Source organism: Xiphophorus hellerii, chromosome 4 (genome assembly GCF_003331165.1).
Source record: "Xiphophorus hellerii strain 12219 chromosome 4, Xiphophorus_hellerii-4.1, whole genome shotgun sequence".
NCBI lineage: Eukaryota > Metazoa > Chordata > Actinopteri > Cyprinodontiformes > Poeciliidae > Xiphophorus > Xiphophorus hellerii.
The window spans coordinates 23,647,111-23,669,284 of NC_045675.1; the positions used below are offsets into that span (position 1 = coordinate 23,647,111).

Below are 22,174 nucleotides of genomic sequence, written 5' to 3' on the forward strand. Positions count from 1 at the left end.
AAATTGTATAAACTTAATGAATTGAGTTTTATGATCATAATACATTGAGTTGGTCAGATGTAGGATATGAAACTGGGACTGAACTCAATTGTTTCAAGTAAAGTCAAAGTAAAAAGTTTCTTTAAGTTAAAGATTTGTAACTTTTAAGTTAATTTAACACAAAAAGTAAGTTGTCATGATGAAAGCAAAAGAATTAAGTGAGATTCATGTATACAAGTCCATACAATGATCTAAGAAGTTACAAACTTCACGCGTCTCTCCGGCCCTGCAGGAGTCACACCAAGAGCTCAAGTCGTCGATCAACCAGTAAGGAATGTTCCAGCCTCCCTCGCCATGGAGACCTGCATCACCTCAGCAATGAGAGTTTCCTGAATGGCAACAAACCGGCTCCATCTAGTTTAAGTCCTACACTCCACCCGAAAGTCCAGTACATGTCCCAGACCCTAAATCGTTCAGCCTCGTCCAACAAAGATCTGGCAAACAACAACCTGCCACACCTTCTCAGTCCCAAAGAGGCAAAAAACAAGACAGAGTTTGATTTCAACTTGGGGCCCTCAACAAAGCTGTCAGATCAGGGACATGGGGCAAAGTACACGCACAGCAAACCAAGCTCGTCTCGCTCTCAGCAGCAGCAACAGCAGCAACAACAGCAACAGCAGCAGCAACAGCAGGCCAGCCGGCACACCTTTCTGGAAAATAAAACCAACACATTACAGTCTGGAGCAGAAAAACAACATGGCCGCCATGCCCACAGCATGGCAGACTCTGCACATGGATCCATGTCGTCCTCTTCTAAAAGCTCAGCTTCTTATCTAAGCCTGTCCAAGAGTCACGGGGCTCTTAGCGACGCCAAGTCTGTGGGGAACCTAAGCGATGGTCGACTTCACCCAGACGACCCAAATGCAAATGCAACAGCCGTTGTAGGACCCAGTGCCCGTTTCTTCCCTGCCAGCTGTTTGGACCTCAACGCCCCGTCGGGTCTTCCAGGACCCCCCGGCAGTCCCTCGACTCGACACAGTGACCGATCAGGACACAGCCCCGCTTCCCGTAGCAGCGTAAATGTACGTATGGAGAGCAGCACGTTGGATTCCTCATCGAGACACAAGTCCAGACACAAATCGTTGGCTCCAGGTATGTTTAGATGAAAAAAAGAAATCTGCTTTCGTTCCCATGAAACGTTTGGATATTAGATCTTGAAATATTTCAGTCGGTACCATGACTACGGTATGTTTCTATACTAACTCTTGTCCACAAAACAATTTGATAAAAATCCAAAATGTTTGCAGTATCAAGATGGTCATTAAAATATTCAGAAATCCAATGGATGAAATAAAACCAGTACTTTTTGCATCATCATATTGAATATTAGAAGATCAAATGAGGCAGTTGTTTCAAATATTATATGAAAACCACTTTAGAAGCCGCAGTCGATGGCAATGCCAACGTAACGCTCTGCTTTATTCCCCAGAAGACGCTGGTGCTCCAGAGCTCCTAGACCCAGGAGGACCGGCGATGCCCAACACTCACACCCTGCCTTCCCCCCACGAGTCTTATCACTACGGCCTGGGCTACACGTCCCCCTTTTCCTCCCAGCAACGACCTCAGCGCCATTCCATGTACGTGAGACGGGAACGTCACCGACCACATGGGTCTGAGGGGGTCATGGCGGGCCTGCCGCCGCCTGGGCAGGCCATACCTACTCGGGCCAGCAGCCTCCAGCTCCTCTCCCCACAGCTGCAACATCGTACCAACCTGACTGGACATTCAGTGAGCTCGTCGAGAGAGGACTGCACCGACGACATGACGAGGGTTAGTGACCAACAAGTTCTGGGTGATTTATGGCTAAAAATGAAAGAATTCACTCTGAGAAAATGCCACCAGGGGAAGTAAAATGATCTTTCATTGCAATAGCATAATGTAACTCTAAAATGTTTAGAAAAATATAAATAATGTAGATTAATCATGTTTTTTATTTTCAATTATTCTTTTAAAATTGTTCAGAAAATGAGTGATTTTATAACAAACACAATTATTTCTCCATGGACATTTGTTCTCCACCAAAAATAAGGTTGCAAAACAAAAGATTGGATTTTCAAAATGTTTTGGTGTGAGATTGTGCTACTATAGTAAAATATGACTATTAAAAGGTGTTTTGCACATATTTTAGTGTTGGCAAACATAAATCAATTTTATCAATGAAGTCGGTCGCAATCGGCAGATGTGGCAGATGACTGAGAAAAATAATGCAAACATGATTACATTTCTTTAAATGAAGTGACTCCTGCTTATTTGAAACCCAGTGCACAGGTGTTAAAAAAAAACACCTATAAGTGTTTTTGGTTTTTGAGAGCAAACAACATGTTTCTGCATGTGGGTGTGTGTGCTGCACAAGCTGCTGTGTGTGTGTAGGGACTGTCACTGTCACATTGTCATTGCCTCTGCATCGCTCTGCTTCTCCAGTCTGCTTTGACCAGCAACTGTCCGTCTCCTCAACAGAGTGAACAGCCCCCTAAAGACATGAGCCACCCTTGTGCCCCCATCAAAGACTCTACGAGGGACAACTCTGCTGCTTTTCATACACAGCGCTCTAAAAATGAGGTCCGACCCTCTGATTCCGCCTTACCTCCAAATAGCTCTTCTCACTGTCAGGGTTCATAGGCTTCCCCCCCCAACAGCTTCACTGCACGTTGTCGCTGTTTTAAATGTAACCTCACTGAAAAGCTCTTAGATTGTCCTGACTGTCTTGTGAGGTGTGCCAGGGAAAATGATACTGAATAACAGTCAATTAAGATTATCAAGAAGAAAGAAACTGAAGAAGTTTGTGTGTGTACGTGCGTGTGCTTTTTCTGCATGGTGTGTGTGTGTGTGTGTGTTTCTTAGGTCGGTATGTATCATGACCCTCACGGTGAGGATGCAGGTTCCTCCAAGGAAAACCGGATGATCTTCACTGAGTCCATGCCTCGGAGAGTCGGCAGCTTCTACAGAGGTAAATCCTGTTGTTACACAAAACGTAGTGCAAGAAAAAAAAAAACAACACACATTAAAATATGATTTACATCAATGACAAATAGGGTAAATAAGCACAAATTAGCAAAATTTGTTGTTGCTTTTCCAGCAATGGTGCAAGGCTACTCTTTAGGAGGATTTTTAGTAGTCAGACTCTTGTGACAGTGACAGTGAAGTGACAGTATTAATTAGCTCTATAAGTGTTGAGAAATAATAATAAAAAAGACAATCTAAAAGTAAGTTCTGAATATGGAAAAGTTGCGTTGTAATACTTGAAGCCACATTTCTTTAGTCTTGGTCTTGTCTTGGCTTCGAACATGCTGGACTCAAGACCACAGCTGAAAAATGTCTTCTTTTTTTTTTTTTTTTACAGCAATTTAGAGTGAAACCCCCGGCTGCAATCAAATGCAACCAACAAAGTTTGGGTTTTTTTTCATTTGAAGTTTACAATGCCGCAACCTGTGGCCCTATGTGCTGAGCATGAGAAGATGAGAGGAATGAGAAAACAGCAGAGAGAAACATTTTCCAGTGCAAATATATGGCAGATTTTCTACCTGCAGAAGGTGCAGTGAGTGAAATCCTCCCCCACAATTCACTCTGCCTGCAGATAATGGCAAGTCAGATCACGTTTAGCTGGACGTTTTCAGGTTGGTCTGTTTAGTTTGGATCCAGGGTATCGGTTAGCTTGCTAACAGGCTTCTATGGTCAGATCTTCTTCAAGTGTTATAGCAATAATCTTGACAGTTGTTTCTAATTGGCTGGGTCTTGGATTCGGCCTCTCTCTCTTACAATCTTGGTTTTTACCTCCGTCAAAGTCTTGGTCTTGGTTTGGGTCTGCTCTGATCTTGGTCTCAGATTGTGGTTTTGACTACAACACTTCAGAAAAATACTTCACAGATACTTTCCATCCAATTCATTTTATGTACCTGGTTAATCATGTTCGGAGTTGTGTGCTGGTTTGTCTTCATATTTGTACTCATGATGGATATATATTTATAATTTTTTTTCGTTTTTTGCCATTTTAGTGGAACAGTTAAAGCGTTCCTCAAACTGTTTCCTAAGTATTTTTGACTCCACAGATGAACCCTTCGCCGCAAACACAAACATGCCTCACTATAGTGTGGAAACACACGCTGTCAGTCAATTTCTTCCCTCCTTGTTTTTCTTTAGTCCCTTCCCCCAGACCGGATAACTCCTCTTCTTTCCACGAAGGTGTTGGTCAGGGAAGAGGGCCTGGTGTACCCGTTGTGGCCGGTGATCCAGGCGGCATGGCGAACCACTCCAAACGCCAGACGGCTTTTGATTGGTAGGAATTCATACGCTGGCAATGTCTTGTTGAAGCAAACATTACAGCCGATCTGCACACAGACCCTGAGAGGCTAAATGTAACTTTTCATTCTTTTACCTGCACCACCAGCAAAAAATGTTGTTTGCGATCATCCTGGTAGTTATGTGGAAAAGAGCTGGCATTCTGATAGATGGAGATGTTTTTCTTCTCCTTCTGTCTGCCATTATCATTACTTAAGATGTATTAGAGTTCTCATTGTTGCTTAGCTCTGTTGCTATTTAGTAGCTGAAAGAAAATGAATGAAAACATATCAGAATACTTTTCTGCAACTTAACATTCATTTGCACTTATTTTGACGACAGTAGTACCAGAAAAAAGTTTTTTTTTTCCCCATAGGCACAAAATACAGTATTTACATTTTTTCAATTATTGAGGCATCCTTTTCAATTCATTCTTCTTTTTTTCTTTTTGTGTTTTTTTTTATATATATTTGTGCTATACCGAAGCAGCTAAATCTTTGTTGTGATTTATTCCTAAGAGTGTAACTACAGAAGCCTTTTCCACATGTGCTCTGCAGGACTGCTGCAGAAGCAATGGTCATGAATCCTCCAGAGCCCACCAAAGAGAAGCAAAAACAAGGCTTCTTCAAAGCCATTAAAAAGAAAAAGAAGAAGACACAAATAGTAAGATTTGCAATTCTGTCAATCATCACGTCATCCAAAAAAGACCATCGACATTTTTTTTTTTTTGTGGATTCTGTGTTGTTGTTTTTTTAGTATATTTAAGCTCTCAAAAACTGATCTCAGCCATCATCAATGTGTGCAATTCCTGTAAGAATGATGAGTGACATTAATCACTGAGAGTCCCAATGGGTAATTCTGATTTGATATGAAAATGGTATATTGTCTGCAATCATTTTTAATCATAATAATAATAATAATAGACTGCATAGGTTGAAAATCACTACAAGCACTCAGATAATCAGTCGGTTAAAGCTCTGGCTCAGTAAAACACATTGTGGCGTTCAGCCGCGGGACCGAATTAGCTTGTTCTATTTTCTATTACCGTCTATTTTCATGCGTTGTATACTATTTCTGTCAGGTCCATACGTTTGTTTTTTAGATTTTTCAACATTTTCACCAACAATTTCTTATAGATGGATGGAAAATCAAAATGTTCTTTGCCAGCAAAAAGTAGGGGTTAAAAACAACTTCCAAACAATAAAATGTTTTTTTTTCTATTGCTTTTATCTCTCTAATGAAACTTTTGTGTCAATATTGCTTGTGTCTTTTAGTGACTAATCTTATGCTGCATTTGCAAGGATGATTGTGGATCAGCTGCTGTTTCTTTTACCATTTCTTCTCTATTTACTACCAGAAAATTGTGTTGAAAGTTTGTGGCTGTGCATCTTTTCCTCCACAGACGGACGTGGAGGACGGAAGGAATCCGAGCATCAAGAAAAGCCTTTTCCCCCTTTTTAGCTCTAAGAATAGCTTAAAGCACAACTCAGCTGGAAAAATCCTACCTGTAGTTGCCTCGCCTATGGTACAGCATCAGCCTGCGGCACCCTACCCTGCCTCACCAGTAATCTAACTTCAACTCTACAGCTGCATGTTAACTGGCACGGCTCTCACGCCACAATGACAAGCTTTGAAATCTTCCTCAAAAGTTTCAAATTCCACATTGTGTTCTAGTTTGAGGGGATTTCAAATTATTTCTTTGCAAGCTTAAACCCGTAAGCGTTTCTGCTGGTGTGTGTGCATCCATTTGTCCTGCTAATATGAATGTTAAAATGCCGTCGCACTAATTCATGCTGCAGTGCATTTTGCTTGTGAGGCTGGCACTTTAAAAATCATCGTATCATGGTGGTCTTTGACATTTTCAACAAGTTACATCTTTGGTCATTCTTTGTAAATTTGTTAGATCTGGGTAGTTTCAATGTATTCTTGTAACTTTATGTCAGACAACATACAATACAGGATGTTATGATATAATGCAATGTGGATTTGAAAAACGCACATTTCAATCAATATATTGCAAAACATACTTTAAGTTTTGGAGTAACATGCAAAGAAATATTCCCACTCATTGACCTCTTTTGCATCCTGTTATGCGAGAGCCAGAAACTTCAATGGGTAGAGCATATTCAAGATGTGAGGGAAATTACTTGTTTTTAATTTTTGATTCTCTTTTTTTAACCAAAAATGTGAAGTGTAACTAGATTTAGATTCACGTTTTGCAGTGTGGGTGGTGCGCTAGTCTTCCTCCTAAAGTTTAGCTTTAGTCTAATGTGACCAGAGCATCTTCCTAAACATGTCGCTGAGTCAACAACGCGGTTTGTGACAAACTTTATACGGGACTTTTAAGGTTCTTTTTTCCTGCCACTTGCCACATAGACCTGATTTGTAAAGTTTTTAAAGCTGTTGTTCTCTCAACCAACATGTCAGCTTAGTTGGACAATCAAGTTTAGCTTCTCTACAACTTCTTCCCAATTTATTCTTTGCTTTAATTGCACAAAGGTGGAGTCTGACTTCTGAAGACGACTGAATCGTATTTAGGGGTATCAGAGTAAATATTGCTGTTGGCAGTGACACTGACAGAAACGTGTTGTTGTCCGGAAGAAGATCCGTGTTTTTAAAAATTATTAGCATATTTTCATAGTGATTAAAGTTGAAATTTAAGAACTTACATTTCTTACATTTAAGTTAAGAAATTAACTTAAATTAACAGCTAATATAGACTGTATATAGATGTTAGTCTATATACATGCTAATTCTGTGATACATACATGTATCACAGAATTAGCATGAGGGCATTTCTTGATAGTTTCATTTTAGGGACATGCCATCCTGTAAACTACTTGTTCCAGTTGAAGCACAATAACCTTAAAATGGAAATATAATGTTACCTAAATGATGATGAAGTGGTTTTTGAACTCCAGTCCCTCATAGTGTGTCTTGAGACACATCAATGAGGCCTTTGGTTAGAATAATTATAATTTTGCTTTCAAGCTTGAACATTGCACAGAAGGTCTGTTTATGCAATAAGTGGGTCAAAAAGTTTTGACAAGTTTTCATTTGGAATTTGGAGAGAAAGTGCTTGTTTGGCAGCTCTGTGACTTGTCTGTTTTCTCAGATAATCTCCCACATCCCATACAAACTATCATCCAGAAAGGGCTTTACGTGTGTTTCCAGGGTTACCAACCCTCTGAAACTGTCCTTTTATTAGCTCACAAGACAATAAGTGGTTTCAAAGACTAGGAAGATGAGGCTTGTCAGCTTTCTTAAACCCTGGCAATGAATATGGAGTTATCACTGATCATCATCATCATCACCTGTTTGCTTTTTTTTTTGTCAGCTACAAGGGTGCATGTTGAACATCACCGGATTGTGGATGGCATCTCATTAAGTTCAATAATATTCCAGCAACACTGCCACAGAGTAAAAATATTGATTTTCAGCACTAATCTTCCTTCTTTGATTTTCAGGTTACTGGGAATGGACAGGAACACCTTTCCCTTCAGAGGAGCTCCAAGTCGTCCTCCCACCACAGCAGCCGACGGAAAAACCGCGAGCGATCCCGGGACAGAGACCACGACCGGGAACAGAGCAGGGACAGAGAGCGGGAGAGAGAAAACAAGAGGGAGAGAGAGAGGGAGAGGGGGAGGGAAAGAGAGAGAGTCACTGATTGGCCACCAGAAAAGCCAGTGGACTCCCACTCTCAGGTATGTGACTTTATCAACAACAGTCCGTAACTCCATTTGCAATAAACATTTAATTGAGATTTACTTGGAAATGGAAGCATTTGATATGTTGAGTTGAAATTAGGAAATTGTTTAATTCTTTTTATTGTGCACTTATTTTGAATTTCTTCTCCCATGTGTGTCTTTAAAACTTAGAGATACCAAAAACCAGAGATGTTGTTTCATGCTAATGCTGAATCACAGCTAAGAACGCTAATTGGAAAAGGGTCAATTTTATAACAAACTGTCCAAAGACACAACAGAGCGACTGAGTAAAGTGAAAGAAAAATAAACTCATTTTTTTGTGAGGAATGAAATGACTGCCTGTTACCTGCATGATTTTAAACAGTTCTGAGACGTACTGAATGGCAGCTCTATTCAGCCTGCCAGTCTGCTTTGAAAACAACTATTCTACCACGGCTGTCTCTGCCTGAGTGGAGAAGGCCAGTGATAAGTAATTTTGATATTCCACCTGAACTATGTGGAAAATTGTCCAAAACAAATTTAAATTGGAAATCCTTACTCAATAAATGCTGCACTGTCATGGCTAAAGAGAAGCACGTTCATCTATGTTTTAGATGTGCAGAAGTTTGTAGCCAGTATCCTGGATGTGCATGCATATGTAAGGATGTCATTACTTCTGGTTAGTAAGCACAGACTTTAGAGAAAAACATATGAAAACCACCAACCCTTGAATGGCTGGAAAAGGTCTTCACCAGACCTAGTTAAACTCTTGACTTAAATCAAATTGACACATTGAGGCATAACCTAACCTAACCTTGTGTGACACACAATTCTGAAATTCTTGGTTTAATATTTTTTCATTTTTTTTGTCAAAGATATCTTTGTCTGATATTAGCATTTGTAAAATGCTAGCAAAAGCAGAAGACGTTTGCAACGTGATAATAATTTGCAGAACACTGAACACGGTTTCAATTAGTCTGTTGTGATGGCAAAACCACAACGTCTCTCAAATTGTTTGTCTTTAATATTGTACTTCTACAATATTAAATACATATTGTATGTTAAAGGTCAAGCCGTTTGTTAAATTGTCTATCAACTGTAAGCTTTTCTCTTATTCCAGAGCCAACCTCTGAAGTCTCTACGTCGACTCCTTCACCTCTCGCCTTCCCCCTCAAACCAAGGGCAGCCTCCTCCTCCACCTCCTCCGGACCTGCGCTTCCAAGCCCCCCTCCCCAACCCGCCTCAGTCCTCCTCCAAAGTCGGCTACCCAGAGGGTCGAGGGCACACGGAGAGCAGGGGCCACTCGGGAATGAGCAGCTCAGGCCAGGCGAAGAACCGCAAGGCCAGCTACACCTTACCGGGACAGATCGAATCCAGCTGGCACGTGTCGGCTTTACAGCGGGTGGAAGGCGCTCAGTTTACTCCAGAACAGCTGGGCATCAAACCGGGTCAGAACGGACCTACTTTTACCCGAGCATCCCGCACCAGGATGCCAAATCTCAACGATCTGAAGGAGACAGCGCTGTAACCTCCCCCGACCTCTCTGACGTGTCTCCGTCCTTGGAGTCTGGCCACAGACATCGTGGTACGCTGGTAAAAGTTCAAAGAAATATAGTTATCTGTTGATTCTCGTGTCTCTGAAATCTACAAAGACCGGATGCAAACAGGCCAGACATCAGTAAGGTGGGACTTAACTTAAGACAAGGAGGTCCCAGTATCTTCTCTGGATGTCGGCACCACATCAGCTTATTCTGCTCACATCAGAACAAGCAGATCTTTGCTGTCAAGGAGACGCTGCCTGTGTGGCCTCTCTGCCGCCATCTTCTGCTTACATAGCGCTACTGCAACGGTTGAGAAGCCGCTGTCGCATCGGTGGCCAATAAACTTAAAGGTTTTTCAAGCACTGATATTTGATAACAAAAAAGAGAGAAAGATTTATATCAATATTATTTATTAAATATTTATTTGTTTTAAATTCAAGGATATAAGCTATAAATGACACAGTATGTAGGTTATATGGGAATAATATTTAAAAAAAAATGTAGAATTAAATGTGTAATTGCAAGAGCTTTAGTTTCGACACAGAGAAATGAATAGATATTTATGTGTTTATAATAATGTCAACAGGAGTATTTAATAATGGTGAATGTCTTTTTATGTTGAATATGATGATGTTAACATATCTTATGTTATCCTATTTTTACCCGTTTTTATTTCATCAAATTGTAAACAAAAAGAAAAACTACTGAAAAGTGAAAAATCTCTGACATTATATGTAGTACAGATACGACCATCACCTTCATGACATTAGTTGTGAAGTGGTGTGATAATTCGGGACATTTGTAGACATTGTTCGTTAGTAGATCAACCAGAGGGTGACAGCTCAACGTTGTGCATTAAGTTCACTGGAAATAAAAAGATCAAAAGTGCACACACCCTTGGTAGGAAGAAAATGCCGCGTTTTTGTGGTATAAAAATTGACCATAATAAGTCGTTTCAAACTATTTCCACCTTCAATTTGATGTATGTCTTCTTACAGTTCAATCAAAAAGCAAACAACAAAAACCTGCTTATGAGAGTGTGTGTTCAGTTGGATTCATACTTAGCTAAGGCACCTTTTTTATTGAGTTTCAGCATTTCATCTGGTGTGAGTATATAACTACAGCACATCTTACCAAGGTCATATTTGCTAAATTGAAATGGCAAGGGTTGTAAATGTAACTAATTCCAAGGTTTCCCCCAGAAAATGTGCTAAGCCCAGAGCTCAGGATGCTAGGGACACTAGAGCCGGCCGTCATCCAGCCAGCTGTCCTGTTTTTGAGTTAAAAATTATTTAAAGTTTACATGAAATTTAAAAATTTCACTTGATAGTAATTGGAAGACTGAAGGATTAATACCTAAACATCAACTATAAAGTCTTTAAAAAAAGGCATTGATTAAAAAAACTAAAATAAATAAACAATGCTAAGTCTGGTGGGGGCGCAAGTGAAGCCTGGTGGCCCGCCAGGCTTATAATGCACTGTGGGAAACCCTGAATTCAAAATTTCAGAGTTTTTGTTTTTTGTGGTTTTTAGCAAACACTTAAACATTTTAGGTCTAAACTAGCTGGTATTTGGAAATGGAAGCAAAGCTGGAAATGAAATCATGAGTTCCAGATTGAAAAAAGTAAGCCCACAGCATGATGCTGCCAACAACACGCTTCACTGTGGGTGTGGTGTCATTTTAGTGATATGCAGCTGCATTGTTCTTGTGTTGAACATGACAAGTGTTTGCTGAGAAATAGACTAAAGAGAGTAAAGCTGAGAATGCTGAAACTGAATAAGAAAGTGGTTCTAAAAAAGTTGAGTTTGCCGATTATGACAGATTTTTCTTTTTTTTTCTTTTTCTCTCTTTAACTTATTGAATTGTATATATCACATTGAACGTGGAATACTATTTTTTTTTACGATTATTTATGGTCTGAATTTTTTTATATCACCAACTCATGTCCTACTTCTGGTGACACTGTTTTTTAAATTTACCCCAATTTTCTGTCTTTTATCCAATAACAATCAGCTCTCCAGCTTCATGCTGCCATCTTGGGTGTGTCTACAACCTTCCCATGAGGCAACAGGTGTCTTTGCTCATTTTAACCTCTGGAACTGAGACATATGACATACAACTCTGAAGATTGTTTCAAAAAGGCATACCTCACTTACAGCCATTAAGATCTTACAGGATAAGTCTGGGTGTACTTTTATACTGTCATTCTTGAAAGCCCAAACTTTGTAACCCTGGCATTGTCCAAACACAGGCTTCAACGTTGTTCAGTTTATAAATGAATTTGTTAGCAGAAAAAAAATTTATATATATATATATATATATATATAAATATATATATTTATATATATACTGCTCAAAAAAATAAAGGGAACACTTTAAGTGTTAAACACCTGTTTAAGTGTTCCCTTTATTTTTTTGAGCAGTGTATATATATATATATAAATATATATATTTATATATATATATATATATATATATATATATATATATATATTCTCTGTCAATTTGTACAAGTTAATCAATTTCAAAACTCTTCATTTTAGTGATGGGTTAGGTGTCTAAAGTAGTTGCATCTTCACACATGAAGAACTTCAAAAAGAAAGCTTAAAATACTTTACTATAACAAAGTCGAACCAAAAATGTTGATCTATTCTAACTTTTTAAATGCCAAATGAAGCAAACGATACAATCTTTGTAACTTTGCTTAGTTTTAGGACTGGATTTTACTGTCAAAACTGGCTATAAAAAATTATCCCAGACTTATTCTGTAATCTATGTTTACATCTTCTGTGTGCATTTTAAAGCTTGTGCCATCATCTTTTTGTAAATGCCTCTTTTGTAAACAATTTTAAACATCTGAAATTTTATTTCCCTGTTTGCATTACTTTTAACATCAGCAGTCATGATCAGGGATGAATTTACTCAAAGCTCAATTATTTAAAATAATTTTTAAGAAGATTAGCTTATCTTGTGACATGTGGATGGTTAAAAAAAGATAACACTTTGAGGCCTATGTGAAGTTATAATGCAATTTCTCCTCTATTCTCCAACAGTGTTCCTCGTTCCTTCCTCCTTTAAAATATTGGAATCATTACACATTTTTATTCAAAGATGAACATAAAGGTCACGTCTACCAGAATGCAGCTTTAGTTTAATGGAGAACCAATTGACAACATGGCTGATTGAAAGCAAAAACATCCAGAAATAATCTCAAAGTAATGTGGGTTGGTCACATTTAAAGATGAAATTGAAGCAAAGACGACTTTCTGCAGTATATTGTGAAGCAGGGAAGTGAAGATAGTTCCATCATTCTGCAATATTTTCCCACCCTGAGCTTGGCTCATATCAAACACAGCGAAACTGTCCCATAAAGCTGTGCAATTGTGCAAACACTTAGTGCTAATGATTGTAAATGACTGCTGATGTGGGTTTGTTTATGTCCTTTGTGGACAGAGGGGTGACAAAGCTTGCCTTGCCAGTGACCCAAAGCCTTACAGTTAGCTCACTGACTCAACAGTTCTTGGTACAAAAGGCTCCAGTCACTCAAACACGGGAAGATGACGTTCTGTTCCCAAATATGAATGTGTTTCCTAAAACATCTTCTATTTTATTTTCTGTTTTTCCATTGGCTATTTTCCACCTCTGACAGGGTGTAAATACAAATAGCAGAGTGTATCTATGCTGACCATTCTAATTAAAATATGATAGGGTCTCATAATAAATACCGACTGTACATTTTTTGCATGAGTCATATCTTTTGTTCCACAGACACAACATAAAAGTAATAAAAAAAACCAGACATGACACCTGTGTGGGTTTAATCTAGGAAAACAATTTAAAGGTACAATAAAGGACACGCCTTCGATTCAGGAGTGCATCCCAAAGCATCGTGGGAAAAAAACTAGACATTTCATCACAAGTACAATACAGCAACAGTGAAGCTACCTGCAAAAAGAAATAACAAAAAATAAGTCAACAAGAAGAAAAGGAGAAGGTATTTAAATGGAAAGTAGGCCTATTTAGGCATCCTGAAATATAAACCTACTGAATGTTTCTGTTTGCATTCCATGGATCATAAAGTCACTCGGGATAAGAAGTTAAATATTGATCACATTCGACAATCATTGAAATTATGGTTTAAATCACAGGTTTCAAAAAGTTTGAGACGAAGCAAATGAAAATATGCTTGTAGTAAAATGTAGATTTGATCTGTTTTTGTAAACCAACTTTGTCTTCACACTAAATAGATTTCTACCAAAGGAGCTTTTGCATTTGTTCTTTGGAATTATACATAAATTAAAACTTGGCCTCTGCATCATTCTTATTGTTTGCACATTGGCTGTTTACATTCACATATCATTATTTATGGGTTGCACCTCATCGTTCTATGAGTCCAGTTTGCCAACCAGAGAGAAACAAACTGTACAGTAAGCGCTTTTGACATCACTCTATCAGAAAATAAATACTTAAAATAACTCACATTAATTTTCAGAACATATTTACTATCTTCAATTTAAGACAAAGTGCACAAGGAAACCTTTCACCTTCTGCTAAAGACATTAATTAATTTTCCTTTTTTATGGAAAGAGAATAAAATCAAACTATCTCGCTATTCTGGGTTCAAGAACAGAAACAGTTCTGTTTTTTGTATCTATGCGAGATATTTTTCATAATGTAACATATTTAACTTATGAATAGACTCGGTGTGTATTTCATGGACTGTCTGGTTCCTTCACACAACACCACAAACCTGTGGCGACGAACCCCTCATAGCAACGCTGCCTCTTCTCCACAGCCACTAATTATTGCTTTGAATTTATGCCATTTCATTGCAAACTGAGCCACCCATTGAGAATGGTGAGAGAGACTGGTGTAGCACAGACAAAGCAGAGCGGACTGAATGAAAGCACGTTGTACATATCAAACAAACCTACTTTAATGGAAGCACGTCGGATGTAAAAACGGCTTGAGGTCATGAATATTTCAGGGTCAATTTGTTTTTCAGGAGATCTGTGAATACATAATCAAACGCTACGCAGGGTCTGGGACAACGCTTTGAGGGATACGAGGAGGAGAGATTCACATGCACTTCTTCATGCAGAGCAGCAACTCCAGGCGCAGAGCAATGCGAGTGTGCCATCCGAGGGGGAGAATGCGGATGTAGCGAGCCACAATGGGCGGCCTGAGGAGGTTCTGGACAGATGAAGAGCGGTCAGAGTTTCCATAAAACACCTGAGGAAAAAGAAAAAAAAATCAGGAAGGTGATGTTAAGGTGTGATTAGAGAAGAAAGGAAGAGCAGTGAAGGATTGACTGGATAAACTGATAGCTCAGACATTCTTTTAAAGGTATTATCAGTAATATCCCCCTTACCCGAAGTACAAAGATGTCATGTCGCAGAGAGTTTGTAGACAAGAGTAAATCCTCAGAGTGGTGGAAGGCTTAAGGCTAGTCAGAAAGACCCACGTTTTACCTGACTGCAGCTTTTTAAGAACAGGCTGGATGTACGACTGAAGCCTGTCACAATTATCAGAGTCAAACCGACACATCAACCATCGTAATCACTGTTCAGCTGAGAAAACTGTGACAAACTGGACACCAACATATAAAAGTGTAGATGATTCATATATAATAATATGTCACTGGATCCAGAAGTAATTAATATTTTCAATTTGAGTTGTTCTAAGTTGCTAAAAATCAGCTGGAAGACAAGGCTGTGCAATTATCATTACTGCCATAAGAACATAATTCAAAGTTATTCCACTATAACATCTTATTTTTCAGCTATATAAACTATATCTGATTTTAGTTTAACAGAACATCACTTCCAAATATCTCAGCTGTCCTTTTAAGTCAAATACTGTTCCTACTGTATTTAGTGTCCAAAATCCAAAAGTTGTTTCAGAATTGTAAGTAAGCACTGACTGGTCATTTAATCCTTTGAAGATATGATTTTCTACATTTTACAAATCTGTTACATCTGCGCATTTATAAACTTAGGTCAAAAATATTCATACAACTGGTAGATTTGGATTTAAAACAAATTGAATTAAACCAAGAAGTGTGGCTGGGAAAAATACAAATAAATCTGCTTGTATTTAAATGTTTTCAATGACTTGTCAAAATTTATTTATATCCTATTTAATAATCAGTAGAAAAAAATCTTTAAACCCTTTTCATAATTGCTAAGCTGCTTTTTGCATATTCCCACTGGTATTTTGAAGAACACGGCGTCCTGGTTAACCCTCTCCCCATCCCTGACGTTAACGTTACTTCCATTTAGAACAAATATGATTGTAAGCCTTGAATGTTGCTATAAAACTAAACCTAGCAGGTGTGAGAATAATTTTGTGCCTGAATGTAGCAAGAAATTTACTAAAAGTATTGAGCATGCAATTTTGTAAAAGTGTCTAAAAGCAGTTGATTGATGCACTTTAGATTCTTATTTAAATAAAAATGCATTTTGTATGTTTGTCAACTGCTAATTTGTTACGTTATTTTTAGAAACATTTAAAATTGCTAAATAAAATGATGTTTCAAAAGCATATTTACAGCATCAATGTCACCTAACGACACAGTTTTACACAATACACCCAAAACATTCTAGATTATTTTTGTCCAGGGAGTTGTTGCTCTACTGACCCTGTTGTTTCCAGTTTGGTCTTTGTAATAAATCCAGTTGAGCTTCTCGTCTGTGCGGTACTGGACGCTGTACTTGGTGACCCACTCATCGGCGTCACAGCGGCCCTGAGAGAGGATCCCTGAAACCACCATCACCTCCCTCAGGTCAATCTGGAGCCACTGACTGTTGTCCTGGAATTTGGACAGCCAAGCACACCTTGGAGAAGAAACGGGAATGTGAAAATAAAACTCCTACATGATTACCGGTACTCCAGGCCGCTTTATTATAAGAGAACTGAAATTTGTCGAGTCGTATTCATTCTTTTTAGTTAAGGAGGAAAATCAGAAGCTGTTCAAATGTCTTCATTAATATCAATAGAATGTTATATTAAAGAATGAGGACTTAATTTAGCAGAAATCAAATTGATAAAATAAACAATGAGGCTCTCAGAGTGTGTATTTTGGCATTGTGGTGTTCATATTTCCATGTTTTGAACATAAGGACATATTGCACGACCTTGACCAGTTGTGTGAGCCATATTGTGTTTATTCTTACTGTTCCACACAGATTGTAAGAACATAGTTTTTTGTGTGTTTTTTTTCATTATGTTGGCACAAAACTCAGCAACATGTGGTAAAATGGAAACAGACCATAAAAAAGTGCAGATATTTAAATGTTATGATCACACTGTGCTGTGAAAAGGTTTTTGTTTCATTGTAGGTCCTTTATATGTTTTTGCAACACTTGCTTCAGACTATCAAATTTTAAGACATGACAAAAGATGACCCAGGTAAACACAAGAAACAGTTTTCAAATCATATGTTCTTTCATCAAGAATAAAACAATAATAAAATAATGTATCTGGCTCTTTGTGAAAATGTAACTGCCCCCTTATTAAATTATGAACTAGCAGACCACGTTTTATTGTTCAGGCCTGATTACTGCTAAAACTGTGGCCTTACGAGACCACTCAATCAGAACCTGTCAGATACTTATTTACGTCACTGCATGGCTGTAGTAATGCAAATATATTGTTTCTGTTGTTTTAAATAAATTCAAATTTTACTTTGACTTACCCAAAGCCTTGGCTGTTGAGCCTGGCTTTGCTCGGGAGCCATGAGGAGAACCACCCAGTGTACTGCTCCTGGTTAGAGCAGGTGACTTGGTCTGGACTCACAGATCCTGCCTCGAATCCAAGAGGCCTGTGATACGGACACTCTGCAAGTGAGGCAAAGTTGACCAATTCAAACTTTTTTATTTCTTTTTTATTGTCCCCATTTGTTTGGAAAGAACCTCCATGGACTGAACAGATGGAGCCCATTGAGAGGAGGACATGAACAGAAGCAGTAAGCCACTGACGTTTTGACCACCAAATGGTCACCACAAAAGCCTCTTTGGATTTTTAGTCTTCATCCTTTCCGCTTTGCCCTCTGGTCCTGCTGACATCCTCGCACGCCCTCCAACACCGAAGACCCCCGCTGCGTGCAGCCGCAACGTGACCCACATTTCTTCCTAAAAGCCAACAGCTTAATTCTTCACAGTGAGAGATCAGTGATGTCCATTAGGACGGCAGGAAAGCAGATGGCCGTCCACTCTTCTTGACTGTAGCTCCATGTTGCCCCAGTGCTGCAACCTCTCCCTTTCTCTAAGCTGGGTATAGAAATTTCACTACAAACATATGAACGAGGGAGAAGATGGAGGTGAGTGAGAGTGGATTTGTTGATACATGCAATAAGACCTGGCTCTTCTGTTTACAGCTGCTTCAAGACTGTCAGGGGAAGGGATGCATTCGCTGTAATCCCAGCATTACAACGTTCACAGTAGAGCTTCTGTTTGAGTCAGGAGATAAGTGTTTGCATAACAATGACTCAAATACCTCTGTAGTCCTCCCTTTGTAATTTATGAATGTTTGGATGGTTGAAATGATAGAAATTCCTAGAGGTGAGACACAAGGGGGAGGCAAAATGTCGACCGCAGCACAAAGTACTCATTCAGGCCCGTCATTCATCATCACAGGGTCTGTGTTGTACTAATAGCTAGTTTCTGTTATTCTGTGATTGGTGCAGTCTAATAGGAGCTGCATCATGTTCTGGCAGGATGATTATCTGCTGAACTTGTGTGTCTTCGCTGTCACCGGTTGCCATGCAATTTGTGGCTCAGATGACACTCGCTTATTCACTTGTAATCAGCGTTGATCTCTTCTGCAAGTCTGCCATGGTTTAAATCTGATCAGGCTCACCGTTGCTGCCTTCACCTGGTTGGAGCGTCTACCTCTGGTTATTTACAGAAGAGCTAAAACAAACTATTTCTTATGGATTTAATGCTGGGTAAAACCTCAGACCAAAGATGTCATTGGACGTTTTTATGTCTGAAGTTTCCGGTTTTTACCCTTCTTACCCGATTCAGACGACAGAGCCATGTTCTTTTCATGGCTCTGTCGTCACGCAACGTCTAACGTCACCTTCTCAGAGGATACCCAGTGGAGCATGTCCACCCTGTGGTGTTAAATCTGGACTCTGACGCTTTCATGCCCAACGCATTGTCTCTCTGCGTGCAAACAAATGGTTCATCTTTGGAAATCTGAGGATTTAGTTTCAATGACTTCACATAATGATTTCATCAAATAATCGACTTCCTCATGTTAAATAGTTTATAACAATCCAGGCAGGGAGAGAATAATTTTCCATCATTCTTAGTTTGGAGGAGCTGGAGTTACTGCGTGGCTACAGTTAGCGCCAACTTGGTATGAAATTAATGTTTGTACTTCTTTAGGTTCTAAGTATAAGTCCAATATGAGATTTCACAAAAAAATTTGCAGATTCACTTCAAACAGAACATGTTTGCTAAGAGCAATAGAGAGGTGTAAGCATGTGTGCTGAAGCATTTACCTGGCATGCAATCCACTCCTTTCACCATAGAGCCAGACCCCAGGATGGAAAACTCTGTTGGAGATTCGGCTCCGTCGCAGTCGCATTTGCAAGACTTGGTGGTCCATGCCTCAGAAGCGGCAGTCTGATTCCAAAATATTAAAGAAATGCAGTGGCATTTGATGAACTCAACATGTTTTTGTTTGCATGATTTTAAATGGTTGCAATATTTTTATTATCTTCGGGGTTTTCATACCTCTTGAGCATGAATCCTGATGAGCACTGTCCAACCAGATGGTCAGAAAAAGGGGGGGAAAAAACAGCCAACACCGGGGAGGGAAGAGAAAAAGAACAAGAAGATGCTAAGGACACGACAAACATCCACTCTGTTGATAAAATCTGTTAATTTAACCACATCAAATAAATGTAAACAAAGCCAATAAGAAAATGAAACTTTCAAACTTAGACATAAATCCTGCTGGATTCTTCAACAGAAAGAGTAATTCTGATATCAGCTTCCTAAAACTTCAGATTAGGTTTCTGAGCAGGTGAGGACAGATTGAGTTGCTGTCATTGAAATCGTACCGTCAGTTCCTAGAAGAAGTAAAGCGAGCAGAGAATGCTGCATGATGAGCGCCATCTTCCAACCCGCTTCCACACCAGACTGGACTCACAAATGAGTGAGCAGCAGGGACAAGAGAGACTGGATTACAGTAATCCACAGGACGTTAATGGCCCTACCTAATACCATCCTTATCTGACAAAGCCCCTCCTACAGCCGGTAACACACCATCATGACAGCCATCAGCAGGTTCAAAATCGCTGGAAGTCATTGGGATGGCACAAGGGTCAGCTCAGAAATCCTATATACACACACACACGCACATGTGTGGATGTGACTGGAGACTTGTGTGTCTGTCAGAAAGGCTTATGATGACCTTCAGCAAGTTGTCTTCCCCACATCTAGACACCAAAAAAGTGGCAAGTGAGTGATTGAGTATATATATAAATAGCCTAATAGGAGGGATAAAGAAAAAAATGGATTTCTCTTTTAGCCACTCTGTTGTTAAGCTATTTATAAGTCAAGAACATGGAAAATATGCATCTCACTCTGCATCAATTTTTAAGAGATAAACAGTCATAAAGCAAAGCGCTGCTCTAAATTATGTGACCACATGTTGTTATTTCTATTTGAGCCAGATTTTTCTCTCCTGCAGAAAGCTCCTGATCCCCCACTGAGGACTTTACAGCCAGGTGGGTGAAAGTAATTGAGCCTGATTAAGCAAAGCTGTTTTCAATTTGCGTTCATTAAAACCTCCTTTTCAGTACTAACACAGAGCCTCTGATTTTCTTGGGAGTAGTGTAAAAGGCTGTACTAGCAGCTTTATTTATTTTATATATATATATATCGGATGCCTGTTTTCAACTGAACACAACAAAATGAAGGCACCTGTTCAAGCAGCTCACTGGAATCCTGCAAAAAAACCGAGGCGAGTTCGAGATCATTCCAAATTCATCTACAAAACTCATAAAGAGGTCAGAGCTGCTAGTTCTGTGTTGTGTCTAAGAACTGTATATGTAAGATATTGTTTTGGATGAGACATTTTTATCCTGTACATAAAGATTAGCTTTCAAATCCTTGGGTTTAACTTTTTGTTTTTTCTTTTTTTTTTTAAATGTGCCCAACCTTAACAGGTTCATTGTGCAAAGATGGAAATTCCAGATTTCCTGTCCAGCCGGCATCTCTGTTTCCCCAGACCTCTCCTACTCAGACTGGTCAGCTTTGAAGCATCTCGACTGTCAAAGAGCAACAGACTGAAACTCATCACTCTGCAGGAGGTTGATGCTGCCATCGCGCTCTTAAAAAAGATGACTCGTACAAGAGCTGCTGCATAAAGTATTGGACTCTAAACTTTTACTGTGGTATTAATAAAAGTTAATTTTTAAACTGTAGTGCTTCTGTCTTGCTTTACAGGTATGCAGAATCTAGTGACATCTAGCTGTAAAGAAGGGAACATTTCACATAACCACCTCTTGTCAGGACAAACAAGAGCCACTTGGTGTAATTTGATTGGGCAGATCTTTGACAGGATGCCTGTTGACTCGCATAGAAACACTGAAAATTTAATGGTTGAGGATGTAGTAGGGAACTGAGATGATTTCAGGTGAAACCGTCAAGCTGTATTGCCTGTAGCTGTAAAACAAGACAAATCTTCCAAACCGGCTTGGGTATCTGCATTGCAATGATGCTCAAGTCCAAGCTTTCATTCTGCAGTTTTTTGGTCATTATGTCCTGCTGAGAGAACTACACCATTTACTTCAGGTGTTTGAGGAATGTGCCAAAACCAGCAGGATAGGAGGACTGGAGTGTATTTTGGGCATTTGTCCCTATGCTAATCTCACCACTGCTATGTTCTCATGTTGGAAATTTGTATTTGTTTGAATCTTGAATTTACCCTGAAAACCTTAAGGTTTGGTTCCATTTATAAGGTTGTTTTTGGCAATTGAACCTGCCATGCCTAAGGTCTATTTTTTATTTATTTAAAAAAAAAAAAAAACATTTTCCTCAAACGTTCCCTCAGAAATGAGGCCGGTATGATGCAATGCTTTAAATTTCAGAAAAACTGAATCATCGCTGAACTTTAATCAGTTCCATGAGTGTTTGAGATATCATTTTAAATGTTGGATTTTATGGATAACACAGTTCACTATTAAGTTTTGTTTATTAAAATGTGCCAATTATGCCTAGTCCCTATTAAAGAACTACACTTACTCGAGATGTAAATGACTGTAATATATTCTCAAAGGTGTACATTTCAGCAATGCTCCCTTAAATTGAGCATCACGGTTGAGGCGAACTTCACCTTTGATTTGTGGTTGACTTGAGACTGATGTGCTTTACTATATATTTTGACACATAGTTTTACTATTTTACAGATTTTTTTTCTTTAAACTTTGTACCGCTTAGCTTTACTCACATTTATAAGTTTGTTTAAAAAATGTTTAAAGAATTGAAATCCCTAAGCATTTCAAATGTATAAGCGTACACGGAGCATAATGTCAACGACTATTTGTAATCCAGATTTGTGACTTTTATGCCACAGTAGATGGCTCCATTTAAAATACGGAGTAGCATGTGGAGCTG

At 39.0% G+C, this 22,174-nt stretch overlaps 2 protein-coding genes and 1 long non-coding RNA gene across 8 annotated transcripts in view; 2 read left to right on the top strand and 1 right to left on the bottom strand.

Annotated features, from left to right (window-relative positions):
- The window catches only part of cdkl5 (cyclin dependent kinase like 5), a 32,926-nt gene extending 22,684 nt beyond the window's left edge, over nt 1–10,242 (top strand). The window contains exons 13-21 of one of the 6 annotated variants that reach the window (XM_032561555.1): nt 272–1,131; nt 1,469–1,809; nt 2,497–2,598; nt 2,881–2,986; nt 4,177–4,312; nt 4,872–4,977; nt 5,717–5,839; nt 7,782–8,018; nt 9,121–10,242. In XM_032561555.1, the coding sequence (XP_032417446.1) occupies nt 272–1,131; nt 1,469–1,809; nt 2,497–2,598; nt 2,881–2,986; nt 4,177–4,312; nt 4,872–4,977; nt 5,717–5,839; nt 7,782–8,018; nt 9,121–9,528 (2,419 nt within the window). In that variant the 3' untranslated portion in view covers nt 9,529–10,242. Of the gene's footprint in view, nt 1–271; nt 1,132–1,468; nt 1,810–2,496; nt 2,599–2,880; nt 2,987–4,176; nt 4,313–4,871; nt 4,978–5,716; nt 5,879–7,781; nt 8,019–9,120 lie in introns of all 6 variants that reach the window. The other 5 variants (XM_032561554.1, XM_032561553.1, XM_032561556.1 and 2 more) reach the window with 5 other exon arrangements.
- Nucleotides 10,243–13,343: 3,101 nt separating this feature from the next.
- On the bottom strand, nt 13,344–19,740 carry rs1a (retinoschisin 1a). Its single transcript, XM_032561563.1, has 6 exons — nt 19,615–19,740; nt 19,286–19,311; nt 19,051–19,174; nt 17,239–17,380; nt 16,183–16,378; nt 13,344–14,774 (listed from the first exon to the last, which is right to left on the bottom strand). Exons 1-6 carry the CDS (start codon nt 19,667–19,669, stop codon nt 14,622–14,624), a joined length of 696 nt encoding a protein of 231 aa, XP_032417454.1. The 5' UTR covers nt 19,670–19,740; the 3' UTR covers nt 13,344–14,621.
- A 612-nt stretch (nt 19,741–20,352) lies between these two features.
- On the top strand, nt 20,353–20,974 carry LOC116718073 (uncharacterized). The gene is made up of 2 exons (XR_004338867.1): nt 20,353–20,565; nt 20,725–20,974. It is a non-coding gene; the product is annotated as an uncharacterized LOC116718073 (long non-coding RNA).
- Nucleotides 20,975–22,174: the final 1,200 nt, after the last annotated feature.